A 21,913-nucleotide genomic window follows, 5' to 3' on the forward strand; every position below is an offset into this window, starting at 1 on the left:
GTCTAACCCTCTTCCAATATTTGTGCCTTGCCTGCGTCCCAAATGGTACTCTTTTCCCTATATACACACTACTGGTCAAACGTTTTAACACTTTCTCATTCCAGGGTTTTTCTTTATTTTTACTATTTTCTACATTGTAGAATAATAGTGACCATCAAAACTATGAAATAACACATGGAATCACGTAGTAACCAAAAAAGTGAGGTCATCTGATGCAGCACTCATCACTCTCCTCCTTGGTAAAATAGCCCTTACACAGCCTTCGAGGTGTATTGGGTCATTGTTCTGTTGAAAAACAAATGATAGTCCCACTAAGCCCAAACCAAATGGGATGGAGTGTTGCTGCCAAAATGCTGTGGTAAGCCATGCTGGTTAAAGGTGCCTTGAATTCTAAATAAATCACAGACAGTATCACCAGCAAAGCACACCCACACCATAACACCACCACCTCCATGCTTTACGCTGGGAAATACACATGCAGAGATCATCAGTTCACCCACACCATAACACCTCCTCCATGCTTTACGGTGGGAAATACACGTGCGGAGATCATCCATTCACCCACACCATAACACCTCCTCCTCCATGCTTTACGCTGGGAAATACACATGCAGAGATCATCAGTTCACCCACACCATAACACCACCTCCTCCATGCTTTACGGTGGGAAATACACGTGCAGAGATCATCCGTTCACCCACACCATAACACCTCCTCCTCCATGCTTTACGGTGGGAAATACACGTGCAGAGATCATCCGTTCACCCACACCATAACACCTCCTCCTCCATGCTTTACAGTGGGAAATACACATGCGGAGATCATCAGTTCACCCACACCATAACACCTCCTCCTCCATGCTTTACGGTGGGAAATACACATGCAGAGATCATCAGTTCACCCACACCATAACACCTCCTCCTCCATGCTTTACGGTGGGAAATACACGTGCGGAGATCATCCGTTCACCCAGACGGCGTCTCACAAAGACAGTGTGGTTGGAACCAAAAATCTCCAATTTCGGTCTTCAGACCAAAGGACAGATTTCCACCGGTCCAATGTGCATTGCTCGTGTTTCTTGGCCAAAGCAAGTCTCTTCTTCTTATCCTTTAGCAGTGGTTTAGCAGTGGTTTCTTTGCAGCAATTTGACCATGAAGGCCTGATTCACACCGTCTCCTCTGAACAGTTGATGATGAGACGTGTCTGTTGCTTGTACTCTGTGAAGCATTTATTTGGGCTGCAATTTCTGAGGCTGGAAAACTCTAATGAACTTCCTCTGCAGGATAAGAGGTAACTCTGGGTTTTCCATTCCTGTGGCGGTCCTCATGAGAGCCAGTTTCATCATAGTGATTGATTGTTTTTGCGACTGCACTTGAAGAAACGTTTAAAGTTTTTGATATTTCTATGTTGACTGACCTTCATGTCTTAAAGTAATGATGGACAGTCGTTTCTGGTTTGCTTATTTGAGCTGTTCTTGCCATAATATGGACTTGGTCTTTTACCGAACAAGGCTATATTCTAGAGGTCGACCGATTTTTATGATTTTTCAATACCAATACCGATTATTGGTGGACCCAAAAAAAGGCGATACCGATTTTAATTGGCCGATTTTAAAAAATATATATATTTTTTTAAGAATTTAAAATATTTTTTAGAAAAAAATATATATTTGTAATAATGACAATTACAACAATACTGAATGAACACTGAACACATTTATTTTAACTTAATATAATACATCAATAAAACAATTTAGTATCAAATAAATAATGAAACATGTTTAAATAATGCAAAAACAAAGTGTTGTAGAAGAAAGTAAAAGTGCAATATGTGCCATGTAAGAGAGCTCATGTTTAAGTTCCTTACTCAGAACATGAGAACATCTGAAAGCTGGTGGTTCCTTTTAACATGAGTCTTCAATATTCCCAGGTAAGTTTTAGGTTGTAGTTATTATAGGAGTATTTCTCTATACCATTTGTATTTCATATACCTTTGACTATTGAATGTTCTAATAGGTACTTAATATTGCCAGCTTAATTTCTGGAGTTGATACGTCATAAACTGGAGGCTTGACGTCATAAACAGTGCAATGCTTGAAGCATTGAGAAAAGCTGCTTGCAAACGCAAGGAAGTGCTGTTTGAATGATTGCTTACAAGCCTGCTGCTGCCTACTACCACTCAGTCAGACTGCTCTATCAAATCATAATAAACTTAATTATAATATAATAACGCACAGAAATACGAGCCTTAGGTAATTAATATGGTCAAATCCGGAAACTATCATTTCGAAAACAAAACGTTTATTCTTTCAGTGAAATATGGAACCTTTCCGTATTTTATCTAACGGGTGGCATCCATATGTCTAAATATTGCTGTTACTTTGCACAACCTTCAATGTTGTGTCATAATTACGTAAAATTCTGGCAAATTAGTTCGCAACGGCCCAAACTGCTGCATATACCCTGACTCTGCGAGAAGTGACACAATTTCCCTAGTTTAATATTGCCTGCTAACATGACTTTCTTTTAACTAAATATGCAGGTTTAAAAAAAATATACTTCTGTGTATTGATTTTAAGAAGGGCATTGATGTTTATGGTTAGGTACACCCGTGCAACGATTGTGCTTTTTCACAAATGCACTTTTGTTAAATCATCCCTCGTTTGGCAAAGTTGGCTGTCTTTGTTAGGAAAAAAATAGTCTTCACACAGTTCGCAACGAGCCAGGCGGCCCAAACTGCTGCATATACCCTGACTCAGACGCACAGAACGCAAGAGAAGTGACACAATTTCCCAAGTTAAGAAATTCATGTTAGCAGGCAATATTAACTAAATATGCAGGTTATATAAAATATATATAATTGTGTATTGATTTTAAGAAAGGCGTTGATGTTTATGCTAAGGTACACATTGGTGCAACGACAGTGCTTTTTTCGCGAATGCACTTGTTAAATCACTGCATCGATTAAATACAACGCAGGACAAGCTAGATAACTACACATGGTTGATGATATTACTAGTTTAACTAGTGATTATGTTAAGATTGTTTTTTATAAGACACTTTTAATGCCTGCTAGCACCTTACCTTGGCTCCTTGCTGCACTCGCATAACAGGTAGTCAGCCTGACACGCAGTCTCCTCATGGAGTGCAATGTAATCAGCCATGATCAGTGTCCAAAAATGCTGATTACCGATTTGTTATGAAAATTTAAAATCGGCCCTAATTAATCTCGGCCATTCCGTTTCATCGGCCGACCTCTACTATATTCTGTATACCTTGTCACAACACAACTGATTTGCTCTAACACGTTAAGAAATTCCACAAATGGACTTTTAAGAAGGCACACTTATTAATTTAAATGGATTTACATTTACATTTAAGTCATTTAGCAGACGCTCTTATCCAGAGCGACTTACAAATTGGTGCATTCACCTTATGACATCCAGTGGAACAGTCACTTTACAGATTTCAGGTGTCTACCTCATGAAGCTGGTTGAGAGAATGCCAAGAGTGTGCAGAGTTGTCATCAAGGCAAAATGTGGCTATTTGAAGAATCTCAAATATAAAATAGATTTAGATTTCTTTAACACTTTTTTGGTTACTACATGATTCCATATGTGTTATTTCATAGTTGTGATGTCTTCACTATTATTCTACAATGTAGAAAATAGTACAAATAAAGAAAAACCCTTGAATGAGCAGGTGTCCTAAAACATTTGACGTGTGTGCGTGTGCGTGTGTGCGTGTGTGCGTGTGTGCGTGTGCGTGTGTGTGTGTGTGTGTGTGTGTGTGTGTGCGCGCGCGTGCGTCTGGTCAAAAGTTAAAGGGAATAGAGTGCCATTTGGGACGTAGCCTACCCCATGTCTAAACCATAGATCTGTGACTGGCTCAGAGTTGAGCAAGTACATCAGACAGAGCAGAGATAGTAGAGCAATCTGTTCCTGTTTCTCTACATGAGAGTGCAGCTTTCTTGTGGGTTACCCTTAGTTCAGCTAAATTAACCAGTGTGCCACTCTGGCTGACATTGGCCTTTGGAGTGGGCTCTGTTGGGGGAAAAAAAGCCATTCATCCTATTTATGTCCTCCGCAGGACTCCTCGCTCTAAGAGAAAACAGTATTGGAGTGGGGTTTTGTGTAGAAGCCACATCAAGCACGTAGCTTTCTGGGAAAAATCCATCCTATTCCCTATGGCCTTTTTATAGATGTGTATGACACACACAAGTCCCCATAGCCAGAAGCCTTGTAGGCCTACTTTTTACCAGACTGTAGTTGCTCGCCGAGGCTTGCAGATGCCACAGGTGGAGAGGACCTATTGGCAGCAATAACCACAGTGATGATGTCATATAAAGATAATGAATCCCTCTGGTTGGTTGCCTCCTCTGACCATGTGAGCCAACCAAGGGGAAAAAAGGATGAGCTCATGTTATCTCAGTGATTATATTACTCATACTTACGTCCACTTTCCATACAGAGCAGTTCATCTCGTCCACTCAGCTGAACGCATTAGCTAGATATTTGATGACCGCACTCACTGAGGTGATTCCAAGGTTACACTGTGTACACACGTCTTCAGGTAACCCTGGGTGGGGTTTTAAAAACGTATTTATTTAACCTTTATCCAACCAGGAAGTCCCATTAAGGTCAGAAGACCTCTTTTACAAGGGAGACCTGGCCAAGAGGGTAGCAATGGTGTGTGGGGTACAATAAAATCACATTTTATTAGTCACATACAAATATTTAGCCAAATGCTGGTGTTCCTAGCTCCAACAGTGCAGTAGTATCTAACAATTCAAAACAATACACACACATCTAAAAGTAAAAGAATGGAATTAAGAAATATATAAATATAAGGATGAGACATGTCGGAGTGGCATTGACTAAATACAGTAGAATACAGTATCTACATATGAAATGAGTAAAACTGTATGTAAACATTAATAATGGATTTGATGTCAAATCTAAAAATGAGCCAGGATTTTGGGGGGTATGTATGATCACATGTGCCTGCAGGGGAGTGACCTGGCAGGATGCATACCAGCTGTACTATCCCTTTAGGAGTCACTATAGTGACAGAGATCTCCTCCTCCTTGGGGTCTGACAGGCTGGCTGTTTATACATGAACTTGACCTTGATTTCTGACGTCCAACTAAGGATTCCCATGAGGTCAAGAATAGCCCTTCATCTGGTAAAGCAAAACTTCCTTTTGAGATATCACAGTTTTTATCATGTTGGGATATATCAGAGTCTCAGGGCTCTCTCTCTCTCTCTCTCTCTCTCTCTCTCTCTCTCTCTCTCTCTCTCTGTATGAATCAATGACCTACCGATATAACAAAGTCCCTGTCCTTCTAGTCTGTTGCTCTGCGATTGTACAGTAATTGTGCAATCTGACCTTCCATAACCCGTGCCTTTCTAACAGAGAAGTTTCTAATGGAGAAGTTTCCTTTGACTTTCTAAGAACCGAGGTTACATAATATTTCTTAGAGGGCTTGATTTAACCCTGTAGTCAGAGAACCTGGCAATCAAAGAGCTACTTTATGCACGGAGAGAGAAAGCACATATCTAATTAGTCAGCAAAGTGGTTTCCTATGGGTTAGTCGTGACTGATCAATTAAATGAGGACGGCCCCCATTCTAATTGACAGAGAGCAGGCCTAGTTAACATTGCATATGTATGTTACCTGTGGCACATTCAGGAAGCCCCCGGTTTGAAATGAGGCCTCTAAAATATATATATAATTTTTTTGATACCACAAATCAGGCATGCCCATTGATGTAAATGGTACTGCTGTGGTGTGTATATAACCTTTCCACCTAAAGCTAGGTTGCCAAAATCGTTGTCTTCTAGGCTCCGCCTTCTCCAGGGTGTAAGGTATCCCAGGGTGCGTCATTGTGTTTGTTTTTGTCAGTTTGACCTTTACAGTTGGGTAATGCACTCCCATGACCACATGAAAGGGCTATCGGCAGCCGGGGGGGTAGATAAGGTGGGCAAACTGAAATTTTAAATATTTGCTGTCAGTAAGCCTATTCCATGTCTTGTACCATTCATTACCCTAGACGTGTAGTCCAGACTAATGTAGCTATTCCATGTCTGGTACCATTCATTACCCTAGACGTGTAGTCCAGACTAATGTAGCTATTCCATGTCTGGTACCATTCATTACCCTAGACGTGTAGTCCAGACTAATGTAGCTATTCCATGTCTGGTACCATTCATTACCCTAGACGTGTAGTCCAGCCTAATGTAGCTATTCCATGTCTGGTACCATTCATTACCCTAGACGTGTAGTCCAGCCTAATGTAGCTATTCCATGTCTGGTACCATTCATTACCCTAGACGTGCAGTCCAGACTAATGTAGCTATTCCATGTCTGGTACCATTCATTACCCTAGACGTGTAGTCCAGACTAATGTAGCTATTCCATGTCTGGTACCATTCATTACCCTAGACGTGTAGTCCAGACTAATGTAGCTATTCCATGTCTGGTACCATTCATTACCCTAGACGTGTAGTCCAGACTAATGTAGCTATTCCATGTCTGGTACCATTCATTACCCTAGACGTGTAGTCCAGACTAATGTAGCTATTCCATGTCTGGTACCATTCATTACCCTAGACGTGTAGTCCAGACTAATGTAGCTATTCCATGTCTGGTACCATTCATTACCCTAGACGTGTAGTCCAGACTAATGTAGCTATTCCATGTCTGGTACCATTCATTACCCTAGACGTGTAGTCCAGACTAATGTAGCTATTCCATGTCTGGTACCATTCATTACCCTAGACGTGTAGTCCAGACTAATGTCTGGTACCATTCATTACCCTAGACGTGCAGTCCAGCCTAAATGTTCAGAGTTGTAGTGTAACAAATGGAGTGATACAAGTGCAGTACATCAACCTTATTAACAACCAAATATAATGACATAACAAGGTGTGGTAGTGTACTCCAGAAGACACTCCCATCACAAGGACGCCAGACGAATTCTAAAATGGCCTCCTCTGAAACGTATCAATGCTGCTCCATGTCTTTTTTAAATCTGCAATCTTCTTCCTGTTTGACTTTGTTTTTGGACCAGAGGAGGGGTCTCGGGTTTCAAAACAAGCGACCCCAGCTAGCTCCCGGAGTTATCCAACGCTGCCTGGCTACTCTTGGTTGCAGCCAGCCCAGGCTAAATGTATTAGGTAACAGCTGGTGGTGTTAAATATAGACAGCAGGTGTCTGTGAGGGCCCTGACTACAGTACTCACTGTGAAGACACTCTGCAGTGTAGTGTCACAACAATGCTGGTGTCCAACACACATCTCCCATCCTGTCAAACGCAGCAGACCAGCAGACCAAGGCTTGACCCACCTGGGGAAATGCCTGTAATGCCGACAGACTGCTACAGAATTCCAACCCAACTTATCAACTTTGATACCGTGTGTATGTCCCAAATCACACCCTATTCCCTATATAGTGCACTACTTTTAACCAGAGCCCTATGGGGACCCTATTCCCTATATAGTAACACAACTTTTTTTAATTGACCTTTTATTTAACTTGGCATGTCAGTTAAGAACTAATTCTTATTTTCAATGGCAGCCTAGGAACAGTGGGTTAACTGCCTTGTTCGGGGGCAGAATGACCAATTTTATTATAATTGTTTTGTATATTTTATTGTATATATTTTTTATAAACCTTTGGGACGTAGCCCTTGTCCTACATGCTGTGATATCCCTCTCACCTGACCTGAATGATTTCCCCTTGATTATTATTTGTTGGGGACCCCCCCCCACACACACACACACACAACCCCCCCCACACACACAACCCCCCTGACATTTATTTTCTCCACAAAACCTTTTGGTGGAATGTACCTAATGATTTTATTTAGTTGACCTACTTAGTTAGATGTTGTTGCCGGTGATGTCTGGTGAGGACCTGCCTTACAACAGGCCTACAAGCCCTCAGTCCAGGCTCTCTCAGCCTATTGCGGACAGTCTGAGCACTGATGGAGGGATTGTGCATTCCTGGTGTAACTCGGTCAGTTGTTGTTGCCATGCTGTACCTGTCCCGCAGGTGTGATGTTCGGATATACTGATCCTGTGCAGGTGTTGTTACATGTGGTCTGCCACTGCGAGGACAATCAGCTGTCTGTCCTGTCTCCCTGTAGCACTGTCTTAGGCGTCTCACAGTACGGACATTGCAATTTATTGCCATGGCCACATCTGCAGTCCTCATGCCTCCTTGCAGCATGCCTAAGACACGTCTTTCTTTTGGTGTTTTTCAGTCAGTAGAAAGGCCTCTTTAGTGTCCTAAGTTTTCATAATTGTGACCTTAATTGTCTACCGTCTGTAAGCTGTTCGTGTCTAAACGACTGTTCCACAGTTGCATGTTCATTAATTGTTTATGGTTCACTGAACAAGCATGGGAAACAGTGTTTAAACCCTTTACAATGAAGATCTGTGAAGTTATTTGGATTTTTACGAATTATCTTTTGAACGACAGGGTCCTGAAAAAGGGACATTACTTTTTTCGCTGAGTTTATTTATTTTTGTATTAAAAAACATGTAACCTTTTATGTAACTTGGCAAGTCGGTTAGTAAAAATAAAAACATTTGAATGAGTAGGTGTGTCCAAACTTTTGACTTGGTACTGTATGGTAAGCATGAATCTGAATAAAATCTCAGTATCGAATCGAAATCCATATAGAATCGGCACCTCCGTATCGTGATCGTGAGGTCCCTGGCAATTCCCAAACCTAGTTAGTTCCTTCACCACGGTGATTGATGTAGAGACTGATCATTAGAACTAGGGGTCCGTACCGTATAGCCTGCATCATGAGCTGTATCAATACAGTAACATCATGTCACTCAATGTCTTTCATGTTGTTCACAACAAATCATCAGTGTTTGACTCTCTCTCTCTAAACGCACCTAATGTCTCTAACTCTGAATGAACAGCTATGAAAAGCCAACTGACATTTCCTCCTGAGGTGCTGACCTGTTGACCTGTTGCACCCTGTGATTATTATTATTTGACCCTGCTGGTCATCTATGAACGTTTGAACATCTTGGTCATGTACAGTTATAATCTTCTCCCGGCACAGCCAGAAGAGGACTGGCCATCCCTCATAGCCTGGTTCCTCTCTAGGTTTCTTCCTAGGTTTTGGCCTTTCTCGGGAGTTTTTCCTAGCCGCCGTGCTTCCTACATCTGCATTGCTTGCTGTTTGGGGTTTTAGGCTGGGTTTCTGTATAGCGCATTGTGACATCGGCTGATGTAAAATGGGCTTTATATATACATTTGATTGGTTGACCTGTTCTGCTCTCTGTGATCTCTGTTGCCTACCCAGTGTAGTCATGTGATCGTCCATTCCTGCCACATAATCATCCAATTAACGTCCTCAGAGGACAGCCCAAGCCATCTGAAGATTTCTCAGAATGATGCTCTGGCCTCTGTGGCCTGGCTGCTAGGATACCGTGTGGACATGTTTACCAGTCATCTAGTCAGTCTGCGTGACAACAACAATGGAGAAGTCTAGCCTCACCGCCGTGCCCTCTAGTTGTTGTGGATATCTGGCCGATACGGCTGTTTGAGTTGTGCATCACTGACTCTAAAGTAGTGGACCTACAATACCTAGGCCTAAATAGCTTTTTATAATAAATCTTGTGTTTACTAAGTCAACCCTGAGGTCTATTTGAGGCCTCAAACTGCTAAGCTTAATAGTTTTTTAATTCCCAGCTTGTTGTGGTTGACAGTCAATGTAGTAGCTAATAAGCTTGGCCAAGCTACATCCTTTACTGAGCCACGGCATGACTTCATAACCCAAGTATAAAGCCAACAACAAACAGATAAAGGCTTGCCCTCCTCCGGGATCACTGGGCACTATATTTAGGCCTATCCAGAGACAGAGCTGTTAAAGTCTAGTTTTGTAACACACTGGCCCTGTGTATGAAGGATTAGACTGTGTGTACAGGTGAGAAGCCATTAAGGAGAGTGGAGAGATGAGCCATTGTGGAGAGAGAAATTAGGCTATGAGGAATTGTTGTTCTGTTGTCTGTGATGTGTTGCTGTTGTCTAAGTCGCTCTGGATAAGAGCGTCTGCTAAATGACTTAAATGTAAATGTATCCTGATTTCATTTAGTCAGTTATCAAGTGCTAGTTTTAATGGAAGCTGAAGACTTACAAACCAACCAATTGACTTCCCAAACCTCAAACCCAGGTCTGGTCTGTTTGGTCTGCATCTCCTGAAGCTGCTCGGCACTCTGGGTTTAAAACTCTGTGTACCTGCTCCTCAAAGGAGGAAGGACCACTGCTTGCGGCTCTGTCCCTGCTACAAACATCTAACTGGTCTCTAAGATTCGGGTCTCGTGTTTGGGCTGGTGAGTGTCACTGTGATGTATGTGGGAGTGTGTGTGTGTGTGTGTGTGTGGTGGTGGGGTTGGGGGGTTGGGCTGGTGAGAATGTGTGTGTGTGTGTGTGTGTGTTACTCCATATGAGTAATCATATACATAATATCTGGTCCTCTGGCAAGGCTCAGACTTGGACTGTATCCCAAATGACACCCTATTCCCTTTATAGTGCACTACTTTTGACCAGGGCCCGTGATGGTAGATAGGGCGCTATTTGGTAAGCAACCTTTGGCCCAGTTTCAGCTACTCAGCAGGGCTTCCTACCTCTTGATAGGCTGAAATGGTTTTACTCCACAGGAGGCCCTGTAAATTTACCTCCTACTTAGAACAATAACAGCCCTGATAGATATTATAGGCTACTGTTTTCGGGTGAGACCGGAATAGACACATAACAACATTAGATAAAAGAGTGGTGTTTGGCTAGGCTACAGTAAGGCTGTTATTGGAACAGTGATCCTGGACTGGAGCATGGTATACTGGTGATGTAGCTAGCTAGTCTGATTCTGTACTGGAGCATGGTATACTGGTGATGTAGCTAGCTAGCCTGATCCTGGACTGGAGCATGGTATACTGGTGATGTAGCTGGCTAGTCTGATCCTGGACTGGAGCATGGTATACTGGTGATGTAGCTAGCTAGCCTGATCCTGGACTGGAACATGGTATACTGGTGATGTAGCTAGCTAGTCTGATTCTGGACTGGAGCATGGTATACTGGTGATGTAGCTAGCTAGCCTGATCCTGGACTGGAGCATGGTATACTGGTGATGTAGCTAGCTAGCCTGATCCTGGACTGGAGCATGGTATACTGGTGATGTAGCTAGCTAGTCTGATTCTGGACTGGAGCATGGTATACTGGTGATGTAGCTAGATAGTCTGATTCTGGACTGGAGCATGGTATACTGGTGATGTAGCTAGCTAGTCTGATTCTGGACTGGAGCATGGTATACTGGTGATGTAGCTAGCTAGTCTGATTCTGGACTGGAGCATGGTATACTGGTGATGTAGCTAGCTAGCCTGATCCTGGACTGGAGCATGGTATACTGGTGATGTAGCTAGCTAGTCTGATTCTGTACTGGAGCATGGTATACTGGTGATGTAGCTAGCTAGCCTGATCCTGGACTGGAGCATGGTATACTGGTGATGTAGCTAGCTAGTCTGATCCTGGACTGGAGCATGGTATACTGGTGATGTAGCTAGCTAGCCTGATCCTGGACTGGAGCATGGTATACTGGTGATGTAGCTAGCTAGCCTGATCCTGGACTGGAGCGTGGTATACTGGTGATGTAGCTAGCTAGCTAGCCTGATCCTGGACTGGAGCGTGGTATACTGATGTAGCTAGCTAGCCTGATCCTGGACTGGAACGTGGTATACTGGTGATGTAGCTAGCTAGCTCGCCTGATCCTGGACTGTAACATGGTATACTGGTGATGTAGCTAGCTAGCCTGAGCCAAGGACTATTGTTAGTACTCCAACAGACTGGACTATTCGTGACAATTAACACACCTAAAGTCTGATAAAAATCATAAGAGGTGGAGCAGGGTGTTGTAACAGCGGTAATGCAGAGTATGTGAGTGGAGCTGGAGCGAGAGGCGGAGCAACTTTCCCAACGGCTGGAGCGTCGGCCTTTCACCCGCTCCAGTAACGCTCACTTCACCAGCTCAGGGCCTGCCTGGCCCAGCATGCATTTGTAGCCTACTTGTGTGCTGCTGTAGCCCCTTGCTTTAGCTACTGTCATGGAGTTCACTAAATATCTTCATAAAGAAACTGATAAAACACACAGGTGCTAAACCAAGGTGACTTACAAAGATGAGGAGGACCGAGAGCAGTGGAGGGAGTGTGATGTAGTGTCCACAACCTAATGAGTCCTTGTGGAATCTGAAAAATCACCTTACCTAAATGCATGATTGTGTACTTACTACAGTTTCAAAAAATGAATTCAAAGGCACTGTAGATTGAGCCTTATAAGGCATTCTTTGTGTAATTTTTATTTAATTCTCAGTAAGTCACACCCTATATGTGCAATTTCTAGACGACAATGATTTAACAACTAAATGTTTAAATGCTGAGCTCTCTATGTCCCTGCCTCTCTACCAGCCTAGTGTGTCACACTCACTAATGCTCCACAATGGATTTATTTGTAGGCTATAGCCTTGTGATAATAGTCTAATAATACAGCTTAAATAATCCATTGTTGTTCCGTTTTAGGCCACCTGTCTGGCTACTGACCTATTTACAGTGTTTCTATGCTGTTTAATAAGACACGTGTCCTGTTTTCAAATGAAGAGCGCTTCTTAGTCACCTTTTACATGTTTCAATTATTTTCATTCAAATTATATGGTTTGGTTTCAATACTGCAAAAGCAAATGGTCGGTCCATGTAGTCACAAATAGATGGGTGTTGGTTAAAAAATATATATATATATTAATGAAAAGAACGAATTTGGAGCTGCGTTTTTAAAAATGTCCTGTAAGCGAGGAGCGTTTTCTAGCGGAGCGGTTAGAAAGGACATGGAGCGCCCGTGAACGAGGAGCGTTTTCTAGCTGTTAGAAAGGACATGGAGCGCCTGTGAACGAGGAGCGTTTTTTTAGCGGAGCGGTTAGAAAGGACATGGAGCGCCCGTGAACGAGGAGCGTTTTCTAGCGGAGCGGTTAGAAAGGACATGGAGCGCCCGTGAACGAGGAGCGTTTTCTAGCTGTTAGAAAGGACATGGAGCGCCTGTGAACGAGGATTTGGGACGTTTTTAGCGGAGGCGGTTAGAAAGGACATGGAGCGCCCGTGAACGACGAGCGTTTTCTAGCGGAGCGGTTAGAAAGGACATGGAGCGCCCGTGAACGAGGAGCGTTTTCTAGCGGAGCGGTTAGAAAGGACATGGAGCGCCCGTGAGCGACGAGTGTGATTTCCGACCGCTCTGCTCCGCTCACACTCTGCAGCAATGACAATGAAACAGCCCATCAATACCACTGCTTCATTGCTGCAGATAGAAGTCTGACTCATGTGTGATGTTATTTATGAGCCAGTCAGTAGCTGTAGTCCTTTCATTCCCCACCTGACCCACAGTCACACTGTCTGAGTCCCAAATGCCACCCCATTCCCTTATATAGTGCACAACTTTTGACCAGGCCTGATAGGGAGTAGGGTTCCATTTGGGACTAGAGCCACAGTTAATGCTCTTATAGGAATGGCTGACCTGTGGGCTCCATTAAAGTCCTTGGCTGGCGTGCTGGCAGCTACACAGAAATAGACCGTCAAGCCCCTTTGTTCAGCCGCCACAGGTCTCTGTCAGCTAGCTAGCGCCACTATGGGTTTGATTGACAGCTGAAGACAGATGTCCCATGGTGGTACATGTTTCTGTATACTAACAGTTAAGGGAGAGAACAGAGTAGATGGTGGTTTATGTTTCTGTATACTAACAGTTAAGGGAAAGGGGAGAGAACAGAGTAGATGGTGGTACATTATGTTTCTGTATACTAACAGTTAAGGGAAAGGGGAGAGAACAGAGTAGATGGTGGTACATTATGTTTCTGTATACTAGCAGTTAAGGGAAAGGGGAGAGAACAGAGTAGATGGTGGTACATTATGTTTCTGTATACTAACAGTTAAGGGAAAGGGGAGAGAACAGAGTAGATGGTGGTACATTATGTTTCTGTATACTAACAGTTAAGGGAGAGAACAGAGTAGATGGTGGTACATTAAATATAGTGAAGTTGGTACATTATGTTTCTGTATACTAGCAGTTAAGGGAAAGGGGAGTGAACAGAGTGAAGTTGGTTATGTTATGGGTTGTTCTGACTCCTGGGGGTGACTGTTAACCCTAACCAACTTCACTATATTTAACAGTCACCCCCAGGAGTCAGAACAACCCATAACCTATGACCCTAACCAACTTCACTATATTTAACAGTCACCCCCAGGAGTCAGAACAACCCATAACCCTAACCAACTTCACTATATTTAACAGTCACCCCCAGGAGTCAGAACAACCCATAACATAACCAACTTCACTATATTTAATAGTCACCCCCCCAGGAGTCAGAACAACCCATAACCCTAACCAACTTCACTATATTTAACAGTCACCCCCAGGAGTCAGAACAACCCATAACCCTAACCAACTTCACTATATTTAACAGTCACCCCCAGGAGTCAGAACAACCCATAACCCTAACCAACTTCACTATATTTAACAGTCACCCCCAGGAGTCAGAACAACCCATAACCCTAACCAACTTCACTATATTTAACAGTCACCCCCAGGAGTCAGAACAACCCATAACCCTAACCAACTTCACTATATTTAACAGTCACCCCCAGGAGTCAGAACAACCCATAACCCTAACCAACTTCACTATATTTAACAGTCACCCCCAGGAGTCAGAACAACCCATAACCCTAACCAACTTCACTATATTTAACAGTCACCCCCAGGAGTCAGAACAACCCATAACCCTAACCAACTTCACTATATTTAACAGTCACCCCCAGGAGTCAGAACAACCCATAACCCTAACCAACATCACTATATTTATGGGTCAACTCTCTGTGCCTCCTAGAGCATTACATGCATTTGTTTGTGACATTAACAGTTGAGTGCTGTCAGTGTCATATGACAAACCTGGGCAGTCTCAACTGGTTCAGAACAGACATGGCAGAGAGAGAGCCTGTGGGAGGGACCACAGGAGGAGAGAGAGCCTGTGGGAGGGACCACAGGAGGAGAGAGAGCCTGTGGGAGGGACCACAGGAGGAGAGAGAGCCTGTGGGAGGGACCACAGGAGGAGAGAGAGCCTGTGGGAGGGACCACAGGGGAGGGAGAGCCTGTGGGAGGGACCACAGGAGGAGAGAGAGCCTGTGGGAGGGACCACAGGAGGAGAGAGAGCCTGTGGGAGGGACCACAGGAGGAGAGAGAGCCTGTGGGAGGGACCACAGGAGGAGAGAGAGCCTGTGGGAGGGACCACAGGAGGAGAGAGAGCCTGTGGGAGGGACCACAGGAGGAGAGAGAGCCTGTGGGAGGGACCACAGGAGGAGAGAGAGCCTGTGGGAGGGACCACAGGAGGAGAGAGAGCCTGTGGGAGGGACCGCAGGAGGAGAGGCGTGGTGAAGAAGTATTTGCCTAGATTACTATAAGCTTTCTCACGGGTGTGTGCAGTGTGGATGGACGCTCAGTGTGTGAAGGGGAAGCTCTGCAGAGTAACAGGTTGGAGAGACTCCTTGGAGGACCTGGGGTTTGATGAGCTTGATCAACCTGGTGGTGACAGAGGAATGAAATGCTTCTTGGGCTTTAGCTGTGAGGAAGGAATCTAAAGAAGGCTGCTTGTTGTTTCTCTTCTTGTCTATTTGAGGATGTTTTCTTGTCAAAGAAGTTGTCTCAGGTGAGCAGTACAATACGGTGGCTTCTCTGAGTGCTAGTTTTACTCTGGACTTTTACTTTCACATACAGTTGTATTTTCTACTTCAGTTGGCTACTGTGTTCAGTTAGGAGGTAGTGAGGGAAGTTATTTTGGCAAGGAGATAGTGTAGTAATAACTGTAAAGCCGAAGCCCCCATAGATTGTATCGAATTACTGTCAGTGTGTCCGCGTTACCTCAATTAGGCAGCAACCTCATCCTTATTACATTTAAACGGTAGGCTGCAACCTCATCCTTATTACATTTAAACGGTAGGCTGCAACCTCATCCTTAGTACATTTAAACGGTAGGCTGCAACCTCATCCTTATTACATTTAAACGGTAGGCTGCAACCTCATCCTTATTACATTTAAACGGTAGGCTGCAACCTCATCCTTATTACATTTAAACGGTAGGCTGCAACCTCATCCATAGTACATTTAAACGGTAGGCTGCAACCTCATCCATAGTACATTTCAACGGTAGGCTGCAACCTCATCCTTAGTACATTTAAACGGTAGGCTGCAACCTCATCCTTAGTACATTTAAACGGTAGGCTGCAACCTCATCCTTAGTACATTTAAACGGTAGGCTGCAACCTCATCCTTAGTACATTTAAACGGTAGGCTGCAACCTCATCCTTAGTACATTTAAACGGTAGGCTGCAACCTCATCCATAGTACATTTAAACGGTAGGCTGCAACCTCATCCATAGTACATTTAAACGGTAGGCTGCAACCTCATCCATAGTACATTTAAACGGTAGGCTGCAACCTCATCCATAGTACATTTAAACGGTAGGCTGCAACCTCATCCATATTACGACAGACAACACTACCAGGTTACAGTATGTCTCTACAGGTAAAACAACACTACTAGTATCATCCTGATCAAGATTGTGAATTGTGGTATAACTGTAGAAATAACTGGAGAAGTGTCCCTACAGCGCTGAAATAGCAGGAATAACTGGAGAAGTGTCCCTACAGCGCTGAAATAGCAGGAATAACTGGAGAAGTGTCCCTACAGCGCTGAAATAGCAGGAATAACTGGAGAAGTGTCCCTACAGCGCTGAAATAGCAGGAATAACTGGAGAAGTGTCCCTACAGCGCTGAAATAGCAGGAATAACTGGAGAAGTGTCCCTACAGCGCCAAAATAGTAGAAATAGCTGGAGAAGTGTCCCTACAGAGCTGAAATAGCAGGAATAACTGGAGAAGTGTCCCTACAGCGCTGAAATAGCAGGAATAACTGGAGAAGTGTCCCTACAGCGCTGAAATAGCAGGAATAACTGGAGAAGTGTCCCTACAGCGCTGAAATAGCAGGAATAACTGGAGAAGTGTCCCTACAGCGCCAAAATAGTAGAAATAGCTGGAGAAGTGTCCCTACAGAGCTGAAGTAGCAGAAATAGCTGGAGAAGTGTCCCTACAGCGCTGAAATAGTAGAAATAGCTGGAGAAGTGTCCCTACAGCGCTGAAGTAGCAGAAATAGCTGGAGAAGTGTCCCTACAGCGCTAAAATAGTAGAAATAGCTGGAGAAGTGTCCCTACAGTGCTAAAATAGTAGAAATAACTGGAGAAGTGTCCCTACTGCACAGTGTTTTCCATTTGTGTCCTACCATCTCGAAGTATGCAGTACATGGCGCTGTGTGTGGTTAGCGTATGGCGCTGTGTGTGGTTAGCGTATGGCGCTGTGTGTGGTTAGCGTATGGCGCTGTGTGTGGTTAGCGTATGGCGCTGTGTGTGGTTAGCGTATGGCGCTGTGTGTGGTTAGCGTATGGCGCTGTGTGTGGTTAACTCATGGCGCTGTGTGTGTTTAGCGTATGGGGCTGCGTGTGGTTAGCGTATGGCGCTGCGTGTGGTTAGCGTATGGGGCTGCGTGTGGTTAGCGTATGGCGCTGCGTGTGGTTAGCGTATGGCGCTGCGTGTGGTTAGCGTATGGCGCTGCGTGTGTGGTTAGCGTATGGCGCTGCGTGTGGTTAGCGTATGGCGCTGCGTGTGGTTAGCGTATGGCGCTGCGTGTGGTTAGCGTATGGCGCTGCGTGTGGTTAGCGTATGGCGCTGCGTGTGGTTAGCGTATGGCGCTGCGTGTGGTTAGCGTATGGCGCTGCGTGTGGTTAGCGTATGGCGCTGCGTGTGGTTAGCGTATGGCGCTGCGTGTGGTTAGCGTTGCGTGTGGTTAGCGTATGGCGCTGTGTGGTTAGCGTATGGCGCTGCGTGTGTTTAGCGTATGGCGCTGTGTGGTGGCGCTTGGCGTATGGCGCTGCGTGTGGTTAGCGTATGGCGCTGCGTGTGGTTAGCGTATGGCGCTGCGTGTGGTTAGCGTATGGCGCTGCGTGTGGTTAGCGTATGGCGCTGCGTGTGGTTGGCGTATGGCGCTGCGTGGTTAGCGGGCGCTGCGTGTGGTTAGGCGTATGGCGCTGCGTGTGGTTAACGCGTGTGGTGGCGCTGCGTGTGGTTAACGCATGGCGCTGCGTGTGGTTAGCGTATGGCGCTGCGTGTGGTTAGCGTATGGCGCTGCGTGTGGTTAGCGTGGGCGCTGCGTGTGGTTAGCGTATGGCGCTGCGTGTGGTTAGCGTATGGCGCTGCGTGTGGTTAGCGTATGGGGCTGCGTGTGGTTAGCGTATGGCGCTGCGTGTGGTATTTTTGGAATTGGCAGTTCTAGGGTATCAGTTATCCTCACCTAGGCCCAGGGCCTAAAATTAACACCCGCCACCTGCTGAACGTGGGTAGATTTTGCCGTTGGCAGGTAAGAATGTATAATTCACCAGCTATGTTAGTGCTTGGCAGTACTCCAGGCTCTACAGTGTGGGTATTTCATAAAAATAGTCAAGCATGGGCCCAAGTGAGTTGTGATTTATAGCTAAATAAAAGCTGCAGTAGCTGCTTTCAAAGTATTAATGCCATTTTGTTTCGTATCTGTTAATGCACAAAGAAAGCAATAACATTAGGATTCAGATATCAGGCAGCAACACTGCCTGTCTGGGGGGCTGTGAGTGTGGAAATATTTGTTTTTAGAAGCAATGGGCACAGGCATAAAAGTTGGTCTAATTTACTCAAGTATCCTACAGTGATTTCTTGTTAATTTACATTGTTTTGTTCACGAGCTAGGTTACTTTTTCAATGTTTGAGTTTCCTCCCACTTCTAGCAAAAAGAGACCTCGTTGGCTCTCTACTAGTGACACAGGCACATGTGATAACTTGAGTGGCCCTGTTACCAAGGTAACCTTAAAAGGCCAGCTAAACATTTTTTGTCTGATGTTTATGTTAAAAATACTCGGGTCACAGAATAGTAAATTACATTGAGAAATATAACCAATAACTCCTTACTAGTAATACATTTCTTGTTTTAGAAACATTACTAAGCATGGCAGTTTTTTTGTTTCTTTGTGTAATTATGGCAGCACATTTTTTTTAAATTTTGGCAGGTAAAAAATCTGATTGGCTGGTAGATTTATTTTGTATCTACCTGCCACAGTGGCTGCTATACAAACAAGTTAGTTTTAGGCCCCGTCTAGGCCTGTCTGTGTCCTCTCCTTACCCTGTGTGTGTAGTTTGATAGAATAAAAGTTTACCAAACGCTCTTCAGCCCAGCTTGATCAAAACAGGAAATGAAGTCCTGAACTGACTGACTGGGGATAATGGAGAATAGGTAGACTTTCTCTTCCCAACTAACTGTGTGTGTGTGTGTGTGTGTGTGTGTGTGTGTGTGTGTGTGTGTGTGTGTGTGTGTGTGTGTGTGTGTGTGTGTGTGTGTGTGTGTGTGTGTGTGTGTGTGTGTGTGTGTGTGTGTGTGTGTGGTTTGACTGTTAGTCCCACTGACTCTCTCCTCTGTCTCTGTGTGTGTGTGTGGTTTGACTGTTAGTCCCACTGACTCTCTCCTCTGTCTCTGTGTGTGTGTGTGGTTTGACTGTTAGTCCGACTGACTCTCTCCTCTGTCTCTGTGTGTGTGTGTGGTTTGACTGTTAGTCCGACTGACTCTCTCCTCTGTCTCTGTGTGTGTGTGTGGTTTGACTGTTAGTCCCACTGTGTGTGTGTGTGTGGTTTGACTGTTAGTCCCCCTGACTCTCTCCTCTCTCTGCAGCGCTGCACTCAGGCCGGCCAGTCGTTGATGGAGTTCTTGCAGGGGAGCGGTGACTACTGCCACGCCCAACATCTCAGCGCTTGAGCCCAGGCCCCCCGGGGGGAGGATGGCCTTGCTGCCCTGCTGCACCTCCCACCCCTGAATGCCCACAGCCAGGTCGCCCTCTCCACCCAGACACCCCCACTCTGACTGTAGACTGACCGACGGACGGCAGGCCCACTAACTCACCAGATGGGGTAGTGAGTATCGGTGGCCAAGGGCAGCGTAAGCTAACGGACAGCTACCTCTTCACCCCCTCCCCCGGCACCTTACTCTTCACCCTGTCCAACCCCACTCTATTCCCAGCACCCCAAGACACCCTGGACAGGAGAGACTTGAGAGGACCTTGTAAAGTCCTTCTGAGGTGGGGTGTTGTTGCTGGGGTTTGTTCCTCAGCCTCAGAGAGACTAGCAGGGGCGACTTGGCTTCCTGCCCGGCTTCCTGCCTGCTGCGTCAGGACAGTGTAGTGTAGCTGGTGGGCTGGGTGCTCCTCTGTCAGGGTGAGTTTGGGCCCCTGGGTCTGGGTCGACGTCGTGGCGTCTTCTCCTGAGAGTGGGATCCTCAGTGTGTCCAGAATGAACCGTCCGGCTCCCCCCGTCGAGGTCTCCTACAAGAACATGAGGTTCCTCATCACACACAACCCCACCAACGCCACCCTCGACACCTTCATCGAGGTGAGACAGAGAAGAACCTTCCACACAACACCACTAACACCACTAACACCACTAACACCACCAACGCCACCCTCGACACCTTCATCGAGGTGAGACAGAGAAGAACCTTCCACACAACACCACTAACACCACTAACACCACTAACACCACCAACGCCACCCTCGACACCTTCATCGAGGTGAGACAGAGAAGAACCTTCCACACAACCCCACCAACGCCACCCTCGACACCTTCATCGGGGTGAGACAGAGAAGAACCTTCCACACAACCCCACCAACCCACTAACACCACTAGACAGAGAAGAACCACTCCACACAACACCACCACCACTCTTATCACCTTCATCGAGGTGAGACAGAGAAGAACCTTCCACACAACACCACTAACACCACTCTTATCACCTTCATCGAGGTGAGACAGAGAAGAACCTTCCACACAACACCACTAACACCACTCTTATCACCTTCATCGAGGTGAGACAGAGAAGAACCTTCCACACAACACCACTAACACCACTCTTATCACCTTCATCGAGGTGAGACAGAGAAGAACCTTCCACACAACACCACTAACACCACTCTTATCACCTTCATCGAGGTGAGACAGAGAAGAACCTTCCACACAACACCACTAACACCACTCTTATCACCTTCATCGAGGTGAGACAGAGAAGAACCTTCCACACAACATCACTAACACCACTCTTATCACCTTCATCGGGGTGAGACAGAGAAGAACCTTCCACACAACACCACTAACACCACTCTTATCACCTTCATCGAGGTGAGACAGAGAAGAACCTTCCACACAACACCACTAACACCACTCTTATCACCTTCATCGAGGTGAGACAGAGAAGAACCTTCCACACAACCCCACCAACGCCACCCTCGACACCTTCATCAAGGTGAGACAGAGAAGAACCTTCCACACAACACCACTAACACCACTCTTATCACCTTCATCGAGGTGAGACAGAGAAGAACCTTCCACACAACACCACTAACACCACTCTTATCACCTTCATCGAGGTGAGACAGAGAAGAACCTTCCACACAACACCACTAACACCACTCTTATCACCTTCATCGAGGTGAGACAGAGAAGAACCTTCCACACAACACCACTAACACCACTCTTATCACCTTCATCGAGGTGAGACAGAGAAGAACCTTCCACACAACATCACTAACACCACTCTTATCACCTTCATCGGGGTGAGACAGAGAAGAACCTTCCACACAACACCACTAACACCACTCTTATCACCTTCATCGAGGTGAGACAGAGAAGAACCTTCCACACAACATCACTAACACCACTCTTATCACCTTCATCGGGGTGAGACAGAGAAGA

At 45.3% G+C, this 21,913-nt stretch overlaps 1 protein-coding gene across 2 annotated transcripts in view; it reads left to right on the plus strand.

Annotated features, from left to right (window-relative positions):
* LOC124024520 (protein tyrosine phosphatase type IVA 3-like) overlaps nt 1-21,913 on the plus strand; it is a 90,194-nt gene that overhangs the window by 18,209 nt on the left and 50,072 nt on the right. The window contains exons 1-2 of one of the 2 annotated variants that reach the window (XM_046338442.1): nt 15,495-15,752; nt 19,845-20,557. In XM_046338442.1, the coding sequence (XP_046194398.1) occupies nt 20,459-20,557 (99 nt within the window). In that variant the 5' untranslated portion in view covers nt 15,495-15,752; nt 19,845-20,458. Of the gene's footprint in view, nt 1-15,494; nt 15,753-19,844; nt 20,558-21,913 lie in introns of those variants that run through there. The other variant, XM_046338443.1, reaches the window with a different exon arrangement.

The sequence above is a fragment of the Oncorhynchus gorbuscha genome, unplaced genomic scaffold (assembly GCF_021184085.1).
Source record: "Oncorhynchus gorbuscha isolate QuinsamMale2020 ecotype Even-year unplaced genomic scaffold, OgorEven_v1.0 Un_scaffold_1907, whole genome shotgun sequence".
Classification (NCBI taxonomy): Eukaryota; Metazoa; Chordata; class Actinopteri; order Salmoniformes; family Salmonidae; genus Oncorhynchus; species Oncorhynchus gorbuscha.